The sequence below is a fragment of the Rutidosis leptorrhynchoides genome, chromosome 1 (genome assembly GCF_046630445.1).
Source record: "Rutidosis leptorrhynchoides isolate AG116_Rl617_1_P2 chromosome 1, CSIRO_AGI_Rlap_v1, whole genome shotgun sequence".
Taxonomy (NCBI): domain Eukaryota; kingdom Viridiplantae; phylum Streptophyta; class Magnoliopsida; order Asterales; family Asteraceae; genus Rutidosis; species Rutidosis leptorrhynchoides.
In genome coordinates this window covers 203553069-203573362 of record NC_092333.1, presented here as the reverse complement: position 1 = coordinate 203573362, position 20294 = coordinate 203553069, and the positions used below count along the sequence as shown (strand labels likewise).

Genomic DNA, 20294 nt, shown 5'->3' with positions numbered 1-20294 from the left:
CTTTGGAGTGAAGACAAGAGACTGTTGCTTTTGTAGGTTTTGATGGAGCACCAACTCAGTTGATAATTGCAGCCGAGAACAAAGTTAAACCATGCTTGGTTTGGCTCCTAATTTTTCGGGTAAGACCATAGACGATGGTCCACTTACGTGTCCGTGCTGTAATACGATTTGCGAGAGGAGATGCCTCAAGGCTTGAAAGTCAGCCTGTTCTCTGCTATCTATCAAGTATCTGGGTTACTCAAGAATATTTTAATAATAAAGGCACTATCTTAAATCTAAGAAGAAAGATAGCTTATACAAAATTAAAAGTTTCTTCTTGAAAAATAAGATCCTCTCAGGATGTGTAATATGTGAAATGAAAATTTTATTTTATTATTGATGACTTACAAATCTAAATAGACGAGAAGCATCTCTTATAGTACATAAACAAATACACAATCTACTAAATGAGATGTCAGGAAGAAAAAGAAAAAATAGACATTTACGTGTTGATTACGAAACTTTGCTCACCTTTACATGAACCCAATCTTCCAATCTCTCAAGAAAGTGACAGAAAGTATGTCTACCACGTCGGTTAACTAGTAAAGCGCTACAAACAATCCAAAATCCGATAGCAAAACCGGTTGTTCCGCCAATATAGAACAATCTCCAAAGTTCAATATTATCTTTATGTTCACCCTCACTTTCACCAATTGGCGGTGTCGGTTGTAACTCTATATCTCCGGGACAATGATTTGTATTAGGAGGTCCACATAGTCCTAAATTTCCAACGTACCATGTAGGTTTGGAGGTTTGGAATTGAGTGCCAGATGGAATTCTTCCAGACAAGCTATTGTATGACACGTCTATGTAGTTTAAAAGATTCATCTCAGACATGATTAACGGTAACCCTCCTGAAAGATTGTTTCTAGATAAATCTAAAGTTAGAAGCTCTTTCATTTCATTGATTTTACGTGGAATCTCCCCAACAAGAGCATTTGTTGATAAGTTTAGTGCAACTAATCCATGAAGATCACATAGTTCATCTGGGATTTTTCCAGTTAAATTGTTGCTTGATAGATCGATGCTTTTCAAGAATCTCAAATTGCCGCTGAATTCACGTTTATATCCTAGCCACTGTATCATCGCATGGTCAACATAATTAATTGTTTCACTTATCGTACGGCTTTGATAAGAATAGTTATGCTCATATTGAGGTATGTCGTGTGTTGTCAACGATCTCGTTCGAACCATAGCACTAAGATTGTTGATACACGAGGGAATAGTTTCATTGAGATTATTCATTGACAAGTCTAGGATTTGAAGATTTACAAGTTGACATAATTGTGGAGGGGTTGGTCCGAAGAAGTCGTTTGAACTTAGGCTAAGAATATACAAACCTGATAATTTCCCGATCCAAGTAGGAACATAACCAGAAAAGTGGTTATTTCCTAAATCCAAAAAGGTTAACTTGGTGAAATTCCCTAATGACAAAGGCAACTCTCCAGAGAAATTATTGTTGTTAAAAAAAAACACCTCAAGTGCACTCAAAACACCTCCATTGGTAGAAAGAAGCCTTCCAGATAATTTGTTGTTCCTTAGATTTAAAACCTTAAGATTTTGAAAATTCCACAAACAATCCGGCAGTGGTCCAGAAAATGAGTTATTTGAAAGGTCGAGATGTGTTAGACTCAAATTGGAAATTTGACACAGAAAGGAAATTCCTCCATGGAATTTGTTACTAGAAAGATCTAACCATCCCAAAGCGGAAGCAACATTTGTAACTAGACCGTTAAAACTGTTGGAACTCAAATCCATTACTCGAAGAGTACTATATGAATTATTTGTAAATAAATCTGGAATACTCCCGGTAATGTTGTTAGAAGAAAGATTTAAGTGATCAAAGCTATAAAGCAACATTGTTGGAAGTGAGTTGTTTGAAGAATCCATATCCAACAATTTTTTTGACTTTTCGGATTTTGTATACAAAGCACCTCCAAGAGAATTAGAAGAAAGATCTAAGTTTGAAAGGCCGATTAGTTCCCATACCTTTTCACTTATATTTCCCGTTAACTGATTTTGATGAAGGTCCAAAGTTGTTAGGGATGAAAATAAATGGATTTCATCGGACAATGGCCCGGTAAATTGGCTACCATAAGCTTCTAGAGTACTTAAATACATTGGGGTGCATCCAGACAAGTTCTTAAGAAAATCTGAAAAGGGGACCATTGCAGAGTTTCCATTAATATATAAAGCATCAAGATTGCAAATGTTACCAAGGAATTTGGGTATCCCATCTAACACGTTGTTAGAAAGATCAAGTACAACAAGGCTATTGCTAATTAATGGGAACAACCAATGAGAAATGGATGAGTAATTGAGATTGTTGTCTCTGAGTATGAGGTAAATAATAGTAGATGATGAAGTAGAGTTATCAAAAGATGAAGAAGAAGAAGAATATGGATGCATGACTCGTGAAAGATTGCATCCCCCCAAATTTAAAGAGGTTAAATTATGGAGACTAGTAACTATATTCACCCAATAATTTGCTTTAGCTAGTGAAACTCCACTCATTTCCAAAATATCTAGATGTGTAAGATTAGACAACCAATCTAGGTTTTCTACTCTACATCTTCCCATTTCTCCAAGAGAAAGTTGTTCCAAACTTATGAGGTTTCCGAATTCTGAAGGAATGGTTCCGGTAAAAGAGTTATTTGAAAGGTCAAGGTACGCTAATTCGGTCAAAGCACCAATCGACGTTGGGATGGTTCCATGAAAATAATTAGAAGAAAGTTTAAGGTGACTTAATTGAGTCAAGAAACCAATGGACGTTGGAATTGTTCCATTAAAAGAATTATAAGAAAGGTCAACATAGCTTAATTCAATCAACGAACCAATGGAGGTCGGAATGGTTCCACTAAAAGAGTTATAAGAAAGGTCAACGAACCAAAGGACAAGATGCCTCAACGAACCAATAAACGTGGAAATGGTTCCATGAAATTGATTATAAGAAAGGTCGAGGTAACTCAATTCACTCAAAGAACCGATAGAAGATGGAATGGTTCCATGTAAAGAATTAGCACCAAGGTCAAGATGAGTCAAATAGGTTAAGTTAAATAAAGAAGGGCTAATCTCACCTTCAAGATCATAACCATTCAATTGAAGCTCTGTCACATGAAATGTTTGATTGTTACATGTGACTCCACTCCATTCACAACAATCATCATCTTCTTCTTTAGTTCCCCATGTAGAGAGAGCATCATAAGGGTCTTTAAGAATCAGAGCTTTGAAATCAAGTAGTGCATGTCTTTCTTTCTCAATACACTTCTTGTTCATCACAACTGCAGCTTCAACTTGGCTGCCAAGGGAAGCCACAATAGTATAATTAAGCCATACCCACAAAAGTGCCCAATGAATGCACAAAAGATTTTTAGTATTTGTCATTATATTGTATCACAATCACAAGCTAGTATGTTTATAGATTTTTTATTTGCTGTAAGAACTACATGTCCCAATGAAGGTTTATATACACTGAGTTTGAAGATACAAATTCTGAAGTAAACGGCCAGTCAACCCAATGTATTGCTTAGTCTAATTATATTCCTTTTTTTCAACTTTGTTAATTATGTAATAGATATCTGTGTGTATAATTTGGGTGCATTTACAAAACCAAATATCAATAATTGTAATAATGTGGTCCCACACTAGACCTTCGAAGACTTTTCAGTCTTTACAATTTGTATTTTATCTGAAGTACACCCACCCATACCTAAATGTTTATAACTAGAAAAAGTGACCGGCGGGACCTTTCGAGTTGAATATTCATATTTAATGTAGCGTTATGTATTTATAGAATTAAAAACGCGTTATTACGGATGTATTTGAATACACGTGGTTAGTACCTAGTGTGCATAATGGTCTGCGCATTTTTGACGACTGGAAGATTGCCTAAAAAAACGAAACGTCGATATGATGCAGTTGGTTTGGGTTGTTTATTATAAGTGTATGTATATTTATGAAAGGTATCTCGAAGTATTTAGCGTTTTTTAAAATACGTCTGTTTCGCGTATAGCTAGTTGCATTGTGTTCGTAAAATGATTTCGAGTTGAACGGTGATGTCGAAAAAATTTAACGTATGACGATCGAGAAGATAGGTCCCTTTGAAAATTTAGGTGAAGTTTATTTAAAATTTTTTATTTAAATTGTGAAGTTGTCATTTGGCCCCTGTTTGGGGGTTAGAAATGTAAGATGGTGTAAGTTTGAGGTTTTTTTGTTTGTTTTTTGATGTCGTTTTAACTTAACCAAACGACCAATAACGCGGTGGGTAATGTAAGATGGTGTAAGTTTGAGGTTTTTTTGTTTGTTTTTTGATGTCGTTTTAACTTAACCAAACGACCAATAACGCGGTGGGTTTTAATATGTAGTGTAAGTTTGAGGTTTTTTTGTTTGTTTTTTGATGTCGTTTTAACTTAACCAAACGACCAATAACGCGGTGGGTTTTAATATGTAGATAAAAAATTTGAGTGGAGCATATAAACTGAAAATAAATCATAATAATTGTGATAAAATGGCCACTAGACGTTTGAAGACTTTAAAGTTAGGGAAATTCTTAATCGACCCCCTCCCCTACTACTGACATCCATCGACTATTTACTTTTCTTTTTCTAATTATTGTCGTCTTCTTTTTCTTTTTAAGTATTTTTATTTAGCAAATAATAATATTAAGATTTTCATTAACCTTAGCCTTAAAGCTATTTTTAGTATTTTTCGAGATGTAATTTTAAATTGTACTATACTCATAAACATTCACTAACCACCTCATCCACTACTTTATTGTACGATTAATAACTAGTGAAGAAACCCGTAGAATCACGGGTTTATAAAAGAAATCTTATCTTATCTTATAAATATATGAAAATGCAGGAAAAAGTAATAAAAGAAAGATTAAATAACACATACAATATCAACATTATTATTTAAAAAGAAAGATTAGTGATATGTTATAGTTATGAAATAACATAATTCATCATGTTCGTCAAATATAGTAAACAACAATGTTTTAATGAAAACAACAACCATCAAAAACTTCTTACACGGAACATAATAAACAACAATGTTTTAATCAAAACAACAACATCAAAAACTTCTTACACAGAACAACAACCAACATACCACACAACAAACTTAGTCAACCCCATTGAAGATATGTTGTTGACTTACAAACATATAAAAAATAAACAACTTTCAATAATAACTTAAATTTTTTTGCAAACACATGGTGTGAATTAAACATAAAATCCTTCGAACAACTAATCATGGATGTCAGTTGTCTTAACCTATCATGGACTTACTTTTTACAGTTTAGAATCAATAATTCTATTAGCTTGTCATAACAGAACACTGAACATCAAATAATTATAATTAGCATTTTAAGGGTGAAAAGTGAACCTCTTCAGCATATAGTATATATTTTATGCAAACACGTGTTGAATCGTACTCTCATAGTAGTTCGGAAATCTAATTCAGTAACCTTGAGATGCTCTCATATTGCAGAAACAAATTTAACAATTTGAAGAACCATAATCAATTTCACTTATCAAAACCATATTTAAATAATGTAATCCCTAACCGCACCTGCTGGCCGAACATATCTAAACACTCAAAGACATTAAAAATAATATTTCATTTCATCGTAAATGGAGATTAATTCTAGTTCTCTAGTAACAAAGATTTACCCTTCATTTGTATTCTCTTGGTACTGTCATACCACTATGTGTTGGTTTATTTTGGCTAGTAGAAGATATGTTTATCCCACATTGGTGGGAGGAAGATGTGAGGGGTGAGTGACTTGGTTATATAAGAGGGGTTAAGTCTTCATTCCAAATTGCACCAATCAATACACTTTAAGTATTTGATTATTTCTTTCTTTCTTACCCTTGTTTGAGAGTTGTACTAGTTAAATATTTTGGAGAGTGTAGTTGGCTTAAGAGAGTCGTCTATATCATTATAACAATTTGTGATATAGTGTATTTCTCTCTTTGGGGGCCGGTGGTTTTTCTCCTGTTTTGGAGTTTCCACGTTAAATCTTGTGTTGTGTATTGTTCTTATTTCTTTACTATTATTGTTGGGCTGGGTGGTGGGAATTAGTGAGACCGTAATTTCTCAACAACTGGTATCAGAGCGTCAGGTTTGACGGGGGTCTCGGTTATAGGAGTCGGAGTATGCTCTGTGGTTGCCACGGGAGTGGATCGTCCACATCAGAAACGAGTTCTATTGATCGTATAGAGTATCTGGTTAGACAATATTTTTTCTGATTCGTAGTAATAGTTGGATTTGTTAGTGGCGAGTTGTGGATTTCCGATTTAAAGGGTCCTGGCTACCTGCTACATCTTTTGGCTATTCGAAACGTGAGCAAAATCAGAGAAAGTGTTGTTTATAGGATACGTATACGATGTCGAAGTTCAGTCCAATGAGGTTTGATGTAGAGAAATTTGATGGGAGGATCAATTTTGGCTTATGGCAGGTTCAAGTCAAGGATGTGTTGATTCAGTCCGGGTTACACAAGGCATTGAAAGGTAAACCCATCTTTGTTTCCGGCAGTGATTCTAGCAGTAAGTTCGATGAAGAAGAATGGGATGATATGGATTTGAGGGCAGCAAGTGCGATTCGTTTGTGTCTTGCAAAGAACGTGCTTGCAAATGTGCACGGGTTATCAACGGCAAAGGAGCTTTGGGTTAAACTAGAGCAGTTGTACCAGGGCAAGGGCATCTCAAATCGGTTGTGTCTTAAAGAACAATTTCATACTCTGCGTATGGATGGGGGTTCAAAGATTTCAGATCATCTAAGTATTCTTAACGGTATTGTTTCGGAACTGGAGGCTATTGGAGTTAAAACGGATGATGAAGATAAAGCTTTGAGGTTGATATTATCTTTATCATCGTCCTATGAGCACATGAAACCTATTCTAATGTACGGGAAAGAAACGTTGAAGTTTGAAGATGTTACTAGCAAGCTCCTATCCGAGGAGAAAAGATTGGAAGGTAACGGGGTCTCGTCATCAGAAGCTACGGTACTGTTGTGTTCGGATAGGCAGAAGAGAAACTCTAGAAAGAATCTGACATGCTGGAAGTGCGGGAAGACTGGGCATGTAAGGGTTAATTGTCCCGGTGGAGCTAATCCGGCAAATGGCTCCAAAGATGCTAACATTGTCTCCGTTGTTACGGAGAGTGACGAATTCCTCTGAAGTCACGTCATCCTCATGGTGTGTCCGCGCCACCGTGGAAAGGGATGTTCGTTAGCGGTTCCACAATTACACATGGGCATTGGTTTGGCGTTGATGCAGGTTGTGTGGTGGAAACTGATGTTGTAGCTGATGGGACTTTCGGGAAAGCCAAACAGGGAAGTTGCACCATAAAGTTTCAGCTGGTTGTTCAACAACATGTGCCGAGGTGAAATGCTTGGAATGCGATATTCTAAGTGATATACTCTTTATGGTGGAGTATGATAATTCTTGTTAAGAGTTATGATTGTCTGTGATGACAATGATTGTCGGTTTAGACAATGTTCGATGAAGATGCAAGTTTTGTCTCTTGGGAGATAATGTCAACGGCATGAAGATGAGGATCTTGAAGTTGTCGTCGAGGAAGCGTCTACATCGGTTATCCTTGCAATGTGGAAGCATGGTTATCTTCTTCTATCCAAAAGGTGGAGATTTGTTGGTTTATTTTGGCTAGTAGAAGATATGTTTATCCCACATTGGTGGGAGGAAGATGTGAGGGGTGAGTGACTTGGTTATATAAGAGGGGTTAAGTCTTCATTTCAAATTGCACCAATCAATACACTTTAAGTATTTGATTATTTCTTTCTTTCTTACCCTTGTTTGAGAGTTGTACTAGTTAAATATTTTGGAGAGTGTAGTTGGCTTAAGAGAGTCGTCTATATCATTGTAACAATTTGTGATATAGTGTATTTCTCTCTTTGGGGGCCGGTGGTTTTTCTCCTGTTTTGGAGTTTCCACGTTAAATCTTGTGTTGTGTATTGTTCTTATTTCTTTACTATTATTGTTGGGCTGGGTGGTGGGAATTAGTGAGACCGTAATTTCCCAACACTATGAAATTAGCAAAAAACCTAAATATGTTCTACATGACTTATAACAACATATAATTACAATCGGGTTGATACAACCAAACTACCATAAATGTAGTAACCTTGTTTTACCTTCAATGCAAGTACTCTGTGCTTTATGATTCAACATATATTAAAATCACAACAATTATAACCTTTTCACAAAATGCTGTGAAAATTACATTCTACTAAAAAGTTTTTATCGTAAACTTGTGTTATTAAACATTAATAAACACATACACAAGAAAGCTTATTATGTAAGCCCATAACCACCCCAAAACCCACTAACTTTCTGCAAAATCCATCAACATAATCATTCTTATTCTTACTATTGCAAGTTGTATCATTATACACCCACTACAAAGTAAAAAAGTACATATCTGAACCATGGTGAACTGAAATGTTTCTTCTTCCTCATGTTTAAACAAAAAATTATCAGCATAAATAACAATAAAAAATATATCAACATTATGACAGGCCTAATCTTCTTCTTGATACACCTACATTTTATCCAACACAAAAGAAATTAAATAGTATATGATGGAACTTAAATCCAAACTTGCAAAATTAGACATCTAAATTTAATCCACTTAATGAAAAATCAACTACTGAATTATTGCTATACGGTATAAAATTTAATATTGTAATATACTTACAATCCATCACATGAACAATCTTGTGTTGTTGAACATCTGGGCTGATCTGGAAATCATCATATCATTTATCATAATGAAACCCTTTCACGGGTTTATTTAAGAATTTTGTTAGTCTTAGTAAAATAATCTAAAATGGTTCAAGTCTTGTAGCAATTACTTGACATACGATTATCAACAAAAAAGATGCCTTTGACGAAACAATAAAATGAAGTTGATTGAACATGTTTTATGTTCAATAGATCCTAACTAATTCTTACAAATCCCAACATGACCCGCCCATTTTGTCATGTCTTGTAAAATCATCACTAAACCCAAAAAAACCCAACATTGTTTTTAACTCAAAGCCTAATTGCATACATCATTAAACAGAAACCAAGCTCTTAAGAATGAAAAGTGCAATAATCCACTGTACTTTGTAATTTGAGCTTAAATTTTGCTTAAATTCATAACTCTTTAATTAATTTGAGCTAAAATTAAGCTTAAATTCATAACTTTTAACACTTAAAACATTTGCACATTAATCTTCAATTCTACAATACTATTTTTTTATTTTATCTTTACCAACATTATATAAGAATATAAAACAATAATATAGATGAAAACAGAAAGTACCTGGTATATTTTACGGAGTAGTATGCAACAACTTTGAACAATCAAGTAGGAGTGTGGCAGCTGCAAACTCGTATAAATTGATAAATTATTATACCTATTTTACAAAAGTGTTCGTAATATGTTCCACAACTCAATTAGTATTGCATCTTGCTTCCCTTCTGCAACAGTCATAAAACAAAATTTCGTCAGCAAAAAAGTACAGGTACATCTATAAAAAAAAAGCACAATCGCGTGATACATATAGATATAAAAATTCCACAAATAATCCGTAGAAAGAAGGCTTCTAGATAAATTGTTGTACCTTAGATTTAAAACTTTAAGATCTTGAAAATTCCACAAACAATCCGTCAATGGTCCAGAAAATGAGTTATTTGAGAGGTCGAGATGTGTTAGACTCCAATTATAAATTTGGCATACAAAGGAAATTCCTCCATGAAATTTATTACTCGAAAGATCTAACCATCCCAAACTTGAAGAAACATTTGTAACTAGACCATTAAAACTATTGGAACTCAAATCCATTACTCGAAGACGACTATATGAATTTGTAAAAAAATCTGGAATACTCCCGGTAATGTTGTTGGAAGAGAGATTAAGGTGATCAAATCTAGAAAGCAACATTGTTGGAGGTGAGTTGTTTGCAGAATCTGTATACGAAATCTTTGACTTTTCGTAATTTGTATACAAAGCACCTCCAAGAGAATTGGAAGAAAGATCTAAGCTAGATAGGTTGATTAGTTCCCATAGTTTATCACTTATATTTCCCGTTAACTTGTTATGATGAAGGTCCAAAGTTGATAGGGATGAAAATAAATGGATTTCGTCGGTGTTAGTGCATATTTTGTAATCCCTAGTTCCATGAACTTTAACGTTTTATTCGATCATGTTGTAACCTGTAATATTGTTAAACGTTGATTGTCGATGTGTTATTTTATATTTGTAAACGTTTAAATATAATTCGTAATATTACTCGACAGTCGGCCGACTGACATGGTCAGTCGACCGACTGTCATCCACTGTCGACCGACATAGGAACTGAGGTATTTAAGCCTAATTAATCTTCATTAATTTGGTTAACAACTCTGCAGATTACACACACACGAAAACTGTTCTAGCTCGAGTCTCTCTCAATCTTCATGTCCAAATACCACAGAATGTCAGTCTAGGCTTCGTGTTTATCAAGATCTAATCTTGGTTTGACTTGTACGAACCCGAAAACCCATAGATATTCGTTTAAGCTCTTTCTAGTGTTATTCCGCCTCTAGATCGTGTTAGGTTGATTCTAAGATCCTCTCTCAGCGTCTACAAAGTGGTATCAGAGCCTTGGCTTGCTGAATCAATTGTTTTAAACGAGTTCTTGGCATATTTTTGGGTCAAAAATTGGTTTTGGATTGAATTTTGTATACTTTTACGTTAAACCTTTGGTTTTAATTGCTTTAGAGTGTTTACAGAAGTCATTCTTAGTTGCTTAAGGTGTTGGTCAGTAGTTTTAGTTCAAAAATTGAGCTTGAAATCGTTTAGAAGTCAAAAACCTGGTTTTTTTTTTTTGGATTCTAGCTCTGAAAGAAAGTACAGTCGACCGACTTACGAGACAATCGACCGATTTTCGTGTATTTCGACCGATTGTCATTAGTTCGACCGATTGTCTTTAAACCGACCGACATATGCTAAACCGACCGACTTAAGTTGTAAACCGACCGACTTAAGTACTAAACCGACCGATTGAAGGAACATCGACCGATTGAAAAAAGTACTACCATTTGCCTAAATGTAAACAGAACTTCGACCAATTAATCATTGACAGTCGACCGACTGTAGCTGTTCATCGACCGACAGTCACCAGCAGTCAACCGATTTAGGATCAGATTCAACCTTAATTAAATTTTAAAATGTCTGATCAGGCAATGGTAATTACTTCCGGCGTTCAAAACATTTTACTATCTGATAGTGAATCAGGCAGTGCCAATAGTGCTCCTAGACTTGATAATACAAATGATTACATTAGATGGAGGGCTAGGTTCATGAATTACATTAGAGGCCTTGATCCTAGAATGTGGGATTTGATACAACATGAATATAAAGAGCCTTTAGGTACTGATGGTAATAGTAAAAAGTATGAAGATTATAGCGTGACAGAAAAAGAAACATATGCCTTATAATGTAGATGTTATGCTCAATTGACCCAGGGTTTAGACGGTGATATTTATCATCAATATCAAATGCACTTAACTTCATATTCTCTTTGGAATGCTATTAAGATAGGTGTCGAAGGAAATAAGGCGTATCGTGAAAAGAAAGCTAAAGTAATCAAAAGTGAATGGAAAAGGTTTGCTGCTCTAAGTCATGAAACGTTAGAAGATACAATCATTCTTTATCGTCATCATGTCTCTGAATTGGGTAACTTAGGTGTAGAAGTTACAGAACAGAAAGCTATCAAACAATTAACAGATGGTTTACCACACAAGTGGGATGCGTTTATTGAACAGATAGAAGACAGAGCTTCGTCTGCTGGTGAATCACTGACCCTAGATAAATTCACATCAAAATTGATGGTAAAGGACTTGGATATGAAAACCAAGAAGAAACGTCTTGAGGGTCAGCAGAGTCCTATAATTTACAAAGCTGGTACTTCTGGATTGAGCAATGTTCATGCTCCCTTACAAACAACGTTTGTTTCTAATGATAGTGCTGTAAATAGATCACAACCTGCTCAAAATGTGATGTTTCCTGTAGTGACCCGAACTTTTCCATGTTTATATATATTAAAAGATTGATATTTACATGATTAAATGTTTCCAACATGTTAAGCAATCAAACTTGTTAAGACTTGATTAATTGAAATATGTTTCATATAGACAATTGACCACCCAAGTTGACCGGTGATTCACGAACGTTAAAACTTGTAAAAACTATACGATGACATATATATGGTTATATATATAGTTAACATGTTTTTATTATAAGTATGTATCTCATTAGGTATTTTAACAATGAGTTATATACATAAAAATGAGACTATTAATTTAAGAAACTCGAAAACGATATATATAACGATTATCGTTATAACAACGTCTTACTAGGTACATATGAATCATATTAAGATATTGATACACTTGGTTAATTATGTTAAATGATAAGTAAATATATTATTAAGCTTATTAACAATGAAATACATATGTAAAAATAAGACTACTAACTTAATGATTTCGAAACGAGACATATATGTAACGATTATCGTTGTAACGACATTTAACTGTATATACATCATACTAAGATATATTATATATCATAATATCATGATAATATAATAATTTAAAATCTCTTTTGATATTATAAACATTGGGTTAACAACATTTAACAAGATCGTTAACCTAAAGGTTTCAAAACAACATTTACATGTAACGACTAACGATGACTTAACGACTCAGTTAAAATGTATATACATGTAGTGTTTTAATATGTATTTATACACTTTTTGAAAGACTTCAATACACTTATCAAAATACTTCTACTTAACAAAAATGCTTACAATTACATCCTCGTTCAGTTTCATCAACAATTCTACTCGTATGCACCCGTATTCGTACTCGTACAATACACAGCTTTTAGATGTATGTACTATTGGTATATACACTCCAATGATCAGCTCTTTGCAGCCCATGTGAGTCACCTAACACATGTGGGAACCATCATTTGGAAACTAGCATGAAATATCTCATAAAATTACAAAAATATGAGTAATCATTCATGACTTATTTACATGAAAACAAAATTACATATCCTTTATATCTAATCCATACACCAACGACCAAAAACACCTACAAACACTTTCATTCTTCAATTTTCTTCATCTAATTGATCTCTCTCAAGTTCTATCTTCAAGTTCTAAGTGTTCTTCATAAATTCTACAAGTTCTAGTTACATAAAATCAAGAATACTTTCAAGTTTGCTAGCTCACTTCCAATCTTGTAAGGTGATCATCCAACCTCAAGAAATCTTTGTTTCTTACAGTAGGTTATCATTCTAATACAAGGTAATAATCATATTCAAACTTTGGTTCAATTTCTATAACTATAACAATCTTATTTCAAGTGATGATCTTACTTGAACTTGTTTTCGTGTCATGATTCTGCTTCAAGAACTTCGAGCCATCCAAGGATCCGTTGAAGCTAGATCCATTTTTCTCTTTTCCAGTAGGTTTATCCAAGGAACTTAAGGTAGTAATGATGTTCATAACATCATTCGATTCATACATATAAAGCTATCTTATTCGAAGGTTTAAACTTGTAATCACTAGAACATAGTTTAGTTAATTCTAAACTTGTTCGCAAACAAAAGTTAATCCTTCTAACTTGACTTTTAAAATCAGCTAAACACATGTTCTATATCTATATGATATGCTAACTTAATGATTTAAAACCTGGAGACACGAAAAACACCGTAAAACCGGATTTACGCCGTCGTAGTAACACCGCGGGCTGTTTTGGGTTAGTTAATTAAAAACTATGATAAACTTTGATTTAAAAGTTGTTATTCTGAGAAAATGATTTTTATTATGAACATGAAACTATATCCAAAAATTATAGTTAAACTCAAAGTGGAAGTATGTTTTTTCTAAAATGGTCATCTAGACGTCGTTCTTTCGACTGAAATGACTACCTTTACAAAAACGACTTGTAACTTATTTTTCTGACTATAAACCTATACTTTTTCTGTTTATATTCATAAAATAGAGTTCAATATGAAACCATAGCAATTTGATTCACTCAAAACGGATTTAAAATGAAGAAGTTATGGGTAAAACAAGATTGGATAATTTTTCTCATTTTAGCTACGTGAAAATTGGTAACAAATCTATTCCAACCATAACTTAATCAACTTGTATTGTATATTATGTAATCTTGAGATACCATAGACACGTATACAATGTTTCGACCTATCATGTCGACACATCTATATATATTTCGGAACAACCATAGACACTCTATATGTGAATGTTGGAGTTAGCTATACAGGGTTGAGGTTGATTCCAAAATATATATAGTTTGAGTTGTGATCAATACTGAGATACGTATACACTGAGTCGTGGATTGATTCAAGATAATATTTATCGATTTATTTCTGTACATCTAACTGTGGACAACTAGTTGTAGGTTATTAACGAGGACAGCTGACTCAATAAACTTAAAACATCAAAATATATTAAAAGTGTTGTAAATATATTTTGAACATACTTTGATATACATGTATATATTGTTATAGGTTCGTGAATCAACCAGTGGCCAAGTCTTACTTCCCGACGAAGTAAAAATCTGTGAAAGTGAGTTATAGTCCCACTTTTAAAATCTAATATTTTTGGGATGAGAATACATGCAGGTTTTATAAATGATTTACAAAATAGACACAAGTACGTGAAACTACATTCTATGGTTGAATTATCGAAATCGAATATGCCCCTTTTTATTAAGTCTGGTAATCTAAGAATTAGGGAACAGACACCCTAATTGACGCGAATCCTAAAGATAGATCTATCGGGCCCAACAAGCCCCATCCAAAGTACCGGATGCTTTAGTACTTCGAAATTTATATCATATCCGAAGGGTGTCCCGGAATGATGGGGATATTCTTATATATGCATCTTGTTAATGTCGGTTACCAGGTGTTCACCATATGAATGATTTTTATCTCTATGTATGGGATGTGTATTAAAATATGAAATCTTGTGGTCTATTATTATGATTTGATATATATAGGTTAAACCTATAACTCACCAACATTTTTGTTGACGTTTTAAGCATGTTTATTCTCAGGTGATTATTAAGAACTTCCGCTGTTGCATACTTAAATAAGGACGAGATTTGGAGTCCATGCTTGTATGATATTGTGTAAAAACTGCATTCAAGAAACTTATTTTGTTGTAACATATTTGTATTGTAAACCATTATGTAATGGTTGTGTGTAAACAGGATATTTTAGATTATCATTATTTGATAATCTACGTAAAGCTTTTTAAACCTTTATTGATGAAATAAAGGTTATGGTTTGTTTTAAAATGAATGCAGTCTTTGAAAAACGTCTCATATAGAGGTCAAAACCTCGCAACGAAATCAATTAATATGGAACGTTTTTAATCAATAAGAACGGGACATTTCAGTTGGTATCAGAGAGTTGGTCTTAGAGAACCAGAATTTTGCATTAGTGTGTCTTATCGAGTTTGTTAGGATGCATTAGTGAGTCTGGACTTCGACCGTGTTTACTTGAAAAATGATTGCTTAACAAATTTTGTTGAAAACTATATATTTTTAACATGTAAATATTATGTGATATATTAATCTCTTAACGCGTTTGATATTATGTGATAGATGTCTACCTCTAGAACAAGTCCCATTGACTCACTTAATAATAATGAAGAGTCAAATATAAATTGGAATAATTCGTGGACTGATTCACAAGTTCCCGAAGAGGAACCGGAAGAAGAGTCGGAACCGGAAGAAGAATCGGAACCGGAAGAAGAATCGGAACCGGATGAAGAAATAGAACCGGTGGGGGAAATAATAAAACGGTTAAGTAAAAGAAAATCCTCAACCAACCGACCAAGGTTAATTATGGTCAATGGTGTTTCCGCCAAGGAAGCAAAATATTGGGAGGATTACCAATTCTCCGATGAATCGGATTCCGACGAGAATTCCGATGATGTTATAGAAATTACCCCAACTGAATTTAAAAAGGCAAAAGAAAATAATAAGGGAAAGGGCATAAAAATAGAGAAATCTAATTCCAACCCCGATGAACTTTATATGTATCGTCAACCCCCGAAGTCCTTAAGTTGTAACAATGACCCGGGAACCTCTAAACCACCTGGTTTTTCTAAACCAATGTGGATAACGACGGCTCGTATTAGGGGAACATCATATATCCCTAGAAACTTGGCAAAACGAACCAAAACCGAAGAAGAAGAAACGAGCGAGTCGGAATAAGATAGTTGTATTCGTGTGGTGTAATATATGTAATATAGTGTGCTTATGCTTTATGATATATGTAAAAATTGCTTGTATTAATAAGTATTTTTTATGAATCTAACTCTTGTCTATTTTACAGTTTAAAAACACAAAATGGATAGACAACCCAATATTTTAAGAGACCTACCCGGAGACATGATTGATGAAATCTTGTCTAGAGTCGGTCAGAATTCCTCGGCACAACTATTTAAGGCGAGATCAGTTTGTAAGACATTCGAAGAATGTTCCAAGAATGTCTTGGTTTATAAGAGACTTTCGTTTGAAAGATGGGGGATATCACATTGGGAAACCCATAAGTTACGATGTGTTTACTTTGACGCATATATTGCGGGGAACCCAAATGCTATTTTACGCAACGGGTTAAGAAATTATTTTGACTCAATATATCCGAATATTGGACTTCGTGATTTAGAAAAAGCGGCTAACATGCAACATAAAGAAGCATGTTATGCTTACGGATTAGTAATGTTCGCTACTCACCAAAGTGAGAACAAGAACATCGGGCTACAACTATTAAACAAAACGTTTCCACAAGTGACGGAGTCGGTAATTGGGGTAAGAAATGAGGTTTTTAGATTGTTACGGGACTGTTGGACATTACGTAACCCTCGTCCCTTTGACGACGTTACAACACGCTGTCTTATCAACGGCCATAACGGTTATGTTCCACAAGACCAAGGATGGGAAGTAATCCTAGTAAAACCAGAATGCATGACTTGTTTCTGGACGTATGAATTACGTGTCTTTATTGCCTTTGCTGAACGACTTGTGTACTAGCTAGAATTATCTTCACAACCATCTTGTATCAAATTTATTGTGTGCTATATTTCATGCTATATGTAAAATAAGCGGTATTGTAAGTTTGTAAAATATTGTGTAAAAGTTTGAACGCGAAATATTATTATAATCAGTTTTTCATATAGAATTGTAGTAGTTGAATTGTATATTAGCTACTAAGTATGAACTTAACGGGTAGGTACTACCCGAATTTAAACTTATAAAACGCTAATATGAAGAAAAAGCTTTTATAAATGAGTTCATATTATGCTACGAAATACTATTAACTACTCTTAATATTCTGTATGATTAACTTGTTCCATTTAACTATTTTGAAGGAAATGGCACCGACTACTCGACACACCGTGAATATGAATGAAGAGGAATTCCGTACTTTTCTAGCTTCAAACATAGCCGCAGTACAGGCTGCGCTACATACCAACAATAACCTTGGATCTAGCAGTACAGGGAATCGTGTAGGATGCACCTACAAAGAATTCACTGCCTGCAAACCTTTGGAATTTGATGGAACCGAAGGACCGATCGGATTGAAACGGTGGACCGAGAAGGTCGAATCGGTGTTTGCCATAAGTAAGCGTACTGAAGAGGACAAAGTGAAGTACGCTACGCATACCTTCACAGGTTCTGCGTTAACATGGTGGAATACCTATCTAGAGCAAGTGGGACAAGACGATGCGTACACACTACCGTGGTCAGCATTCAAGCACTTGATGAACGAGAAGTACCGTCCCAGAACCGAGGTCAATAAGCTCAAGACAGAACTTAGAGGGTTACGAACCCAAGGATTTGATATTACCACGTACGAAAGACGATTCACAGAATTGTGCCTATTGTGTCCGGGAGCATTCGAAGATGAGGAAGAGAAGATCGACGCGTTTGTGAAAGGATTACCGGAAAGAATCCAAGAAGATATAAGTTCACACGAGCCTGCCTCCATACAACAGGCATGTAGAATGGCTCACAAACTAGTGAACCAGATTGAAGAAAGAATTAAAGAACAGACTGCTGAAGAGGCCAATGTGAAGCAAGTCAAAAGAAAGTGGGAGGAAAACGGTGATAAGAATCACCAATACAACAACAACAGCAATTACAACAATAATCGCAACAATTATCCCAACAATCGCAACATCAATCGCAACTACAACAAACGGCCCAACAACAACAACAACAACAACAATAGCAACTACAACAATCATCCCAACAACAATAATAACCGCAACAACAACAACAATCAGAAGCAGCTATGCCAAAGGTGTGAAAAGTATCACTCGGGGTTCTGCACTAAATTTTGCAACAAGTGTAAAAGAAATGGTCATAGCGTGGCGAAGTGTGAGGTCTACGGACCAGGGGTTAATAGAACGAAAGGAAAAAATGGTGTCGGAACGAGTAATGGCGGAGCAAGTAGTGTCGGAGCAAGTTATGCCAATGTAGTTTGTTATAAATGTGGAAAACCGGGCCACATTATTAGAAATTGCCCGAACCAGGAGAACACGAATTTACAAGGCCGCGGAAGAGTTTTCAATATTAATGCGGCAGAGGCACAGGAAGACCCGGAGCTTGTTACGGGTACGTTTCTTATTGACAATAAATCTGCTTACGTTTTATTTGATTCGGGTGCGGATAGAAGCTATATGAGTAGAGATTTTTGTGCTAAATTAAGTTGTCCATTGACGCCTTTGGATAGTAAATTTTTACTCGAATTAGCAAATGGTAAATTAATTTCAGCAGATAATATATGTCGGAATCGAGAAATTAAACTGGTTAGCGAAACATTTAAGATTGATTTGATACCAGTAGAGTTAGGGAGTTTTGATGTGATAATCGGTATGGACTGGTTGAAAGAAGTGAAAGCAGAGATCGTTTGTTACAAAAATGCAATTCGCATTATACGAGAAAAAGGAAAACCCTTAATGGTGTACGGAGAAAAGGGCAACACGAAGTTACATCTTATTAGTAATTTGAAGGCAAAAAAACTAATAAGAAAAGGTTGCTATGCTGTTTTAGCACACGTCGAGAAAGTACAAAATGAAGAAAAGAGCATCAATGATGTTCCCATTGCAAAAGAATTTCCCGATGTATTTCCGAAAGAATTACCGGGATTACCCCCACATCGATCCGTTGAATTTCAAATAGATCTTATACCAGGAGCTGCACCAATAGCTCGTGCTCCTTACAGACTCGCACCCAGCGAGATGAAAGAACTGCAAAGCCAATTAAAAGAACTTTTAGAGCGTGGTTTAATTCGACCAAGCACATCACCGTGGGGAGCTCCTGTTTTGTTTGTCAAGAAGAAAGATGGTACATTCAGGTTGTGTATCGACTACCGAGAGTTGAACAAACTTACCATCAAGAACCGCTACCCACTACCGAGAATCGACGACTTATTTGATCAACTACAAGGCTCGTCTGTTTATTCAAAGATTGACTTACGTTCCGGGTATCATCAAATGCGGGTGAAAGAAGATGATATTCCAAAGACTGCTTTCAGAACACGTTACGGTCATTACGAGTTTATGGTCATGCCGTTTGGTTTAACTAATGCACCAGCTGTGTTCATGGACCTTATGAACCGAGTGTGTGGACCATACCTTGACAAGTTTGTTATTGTTTTCATTGATGACATACTTATTTACTCAAAGAATGACCAAGAACACGGTGAACATTTGAGAAAGGTGTTAGAAGTATTGAGGAAGAAAAAATTGTACGCTAAGTTTTCAAAGTGTGCATTTTGGTTGGAAGAAGTTCAATTCCTCGGTCACATAGTGAACAAAGAAGGTATTAAGGTGTATCCGGCAAAGATAGAAACTGTTGAAAAGTGGGAAACCCCAAAAACTTCGAAACACATACGCCAGTTTTTAGGACTAGCTGGTTACTACAGAAGGTTCATCCAAGACTTTTCCAGAATAGCAAAACCCTTGACTGCATTAACGCATAAAGGGAAGAAATTTGAATGGAAGGATGAACAAGAGAAAGCGTTTCAGTTGTTGAAGAAAAAGCTAACTACGGCACCTATATTGTCATTGCCTGAAGGGAATGATGATTTTGTGATTTATTGTGACGCATCAAAGCAAGGTCTCGGTTGTGTATTAATGCAACGAACGAAGGT

At 35.0% G+C, this 20294-nt stretch overlaps 1 protein-coding gene across 1 annotated transcript in view; it reads right to left on the bottom strand.

The window, feature by feature from the left end:
• Positions 1-344: 344 nt before the first annotated feature.
• The window catches only part of LOC139893886 (uncharacterized), a 71800-nt gene continuing 51850 nt past the window's right edge, over positions 345-20294 (bottom strand). The window contains exons 3-4 of the mRNA XM_071877089.1: positions 9673-10207; positions 345-3433 (exon numbers count right to left, since the gene is read on the bottom strand). Coding sequence (XP_071733190.1) covers positions 493-3433; positions 9673-10207 — 3476 coding nt within the window. The 3' untranslated portion in view covers positions 345-492. The remainder of the gene's footprint in view (positions 3434-9672; positions 10208-20294) is intronic.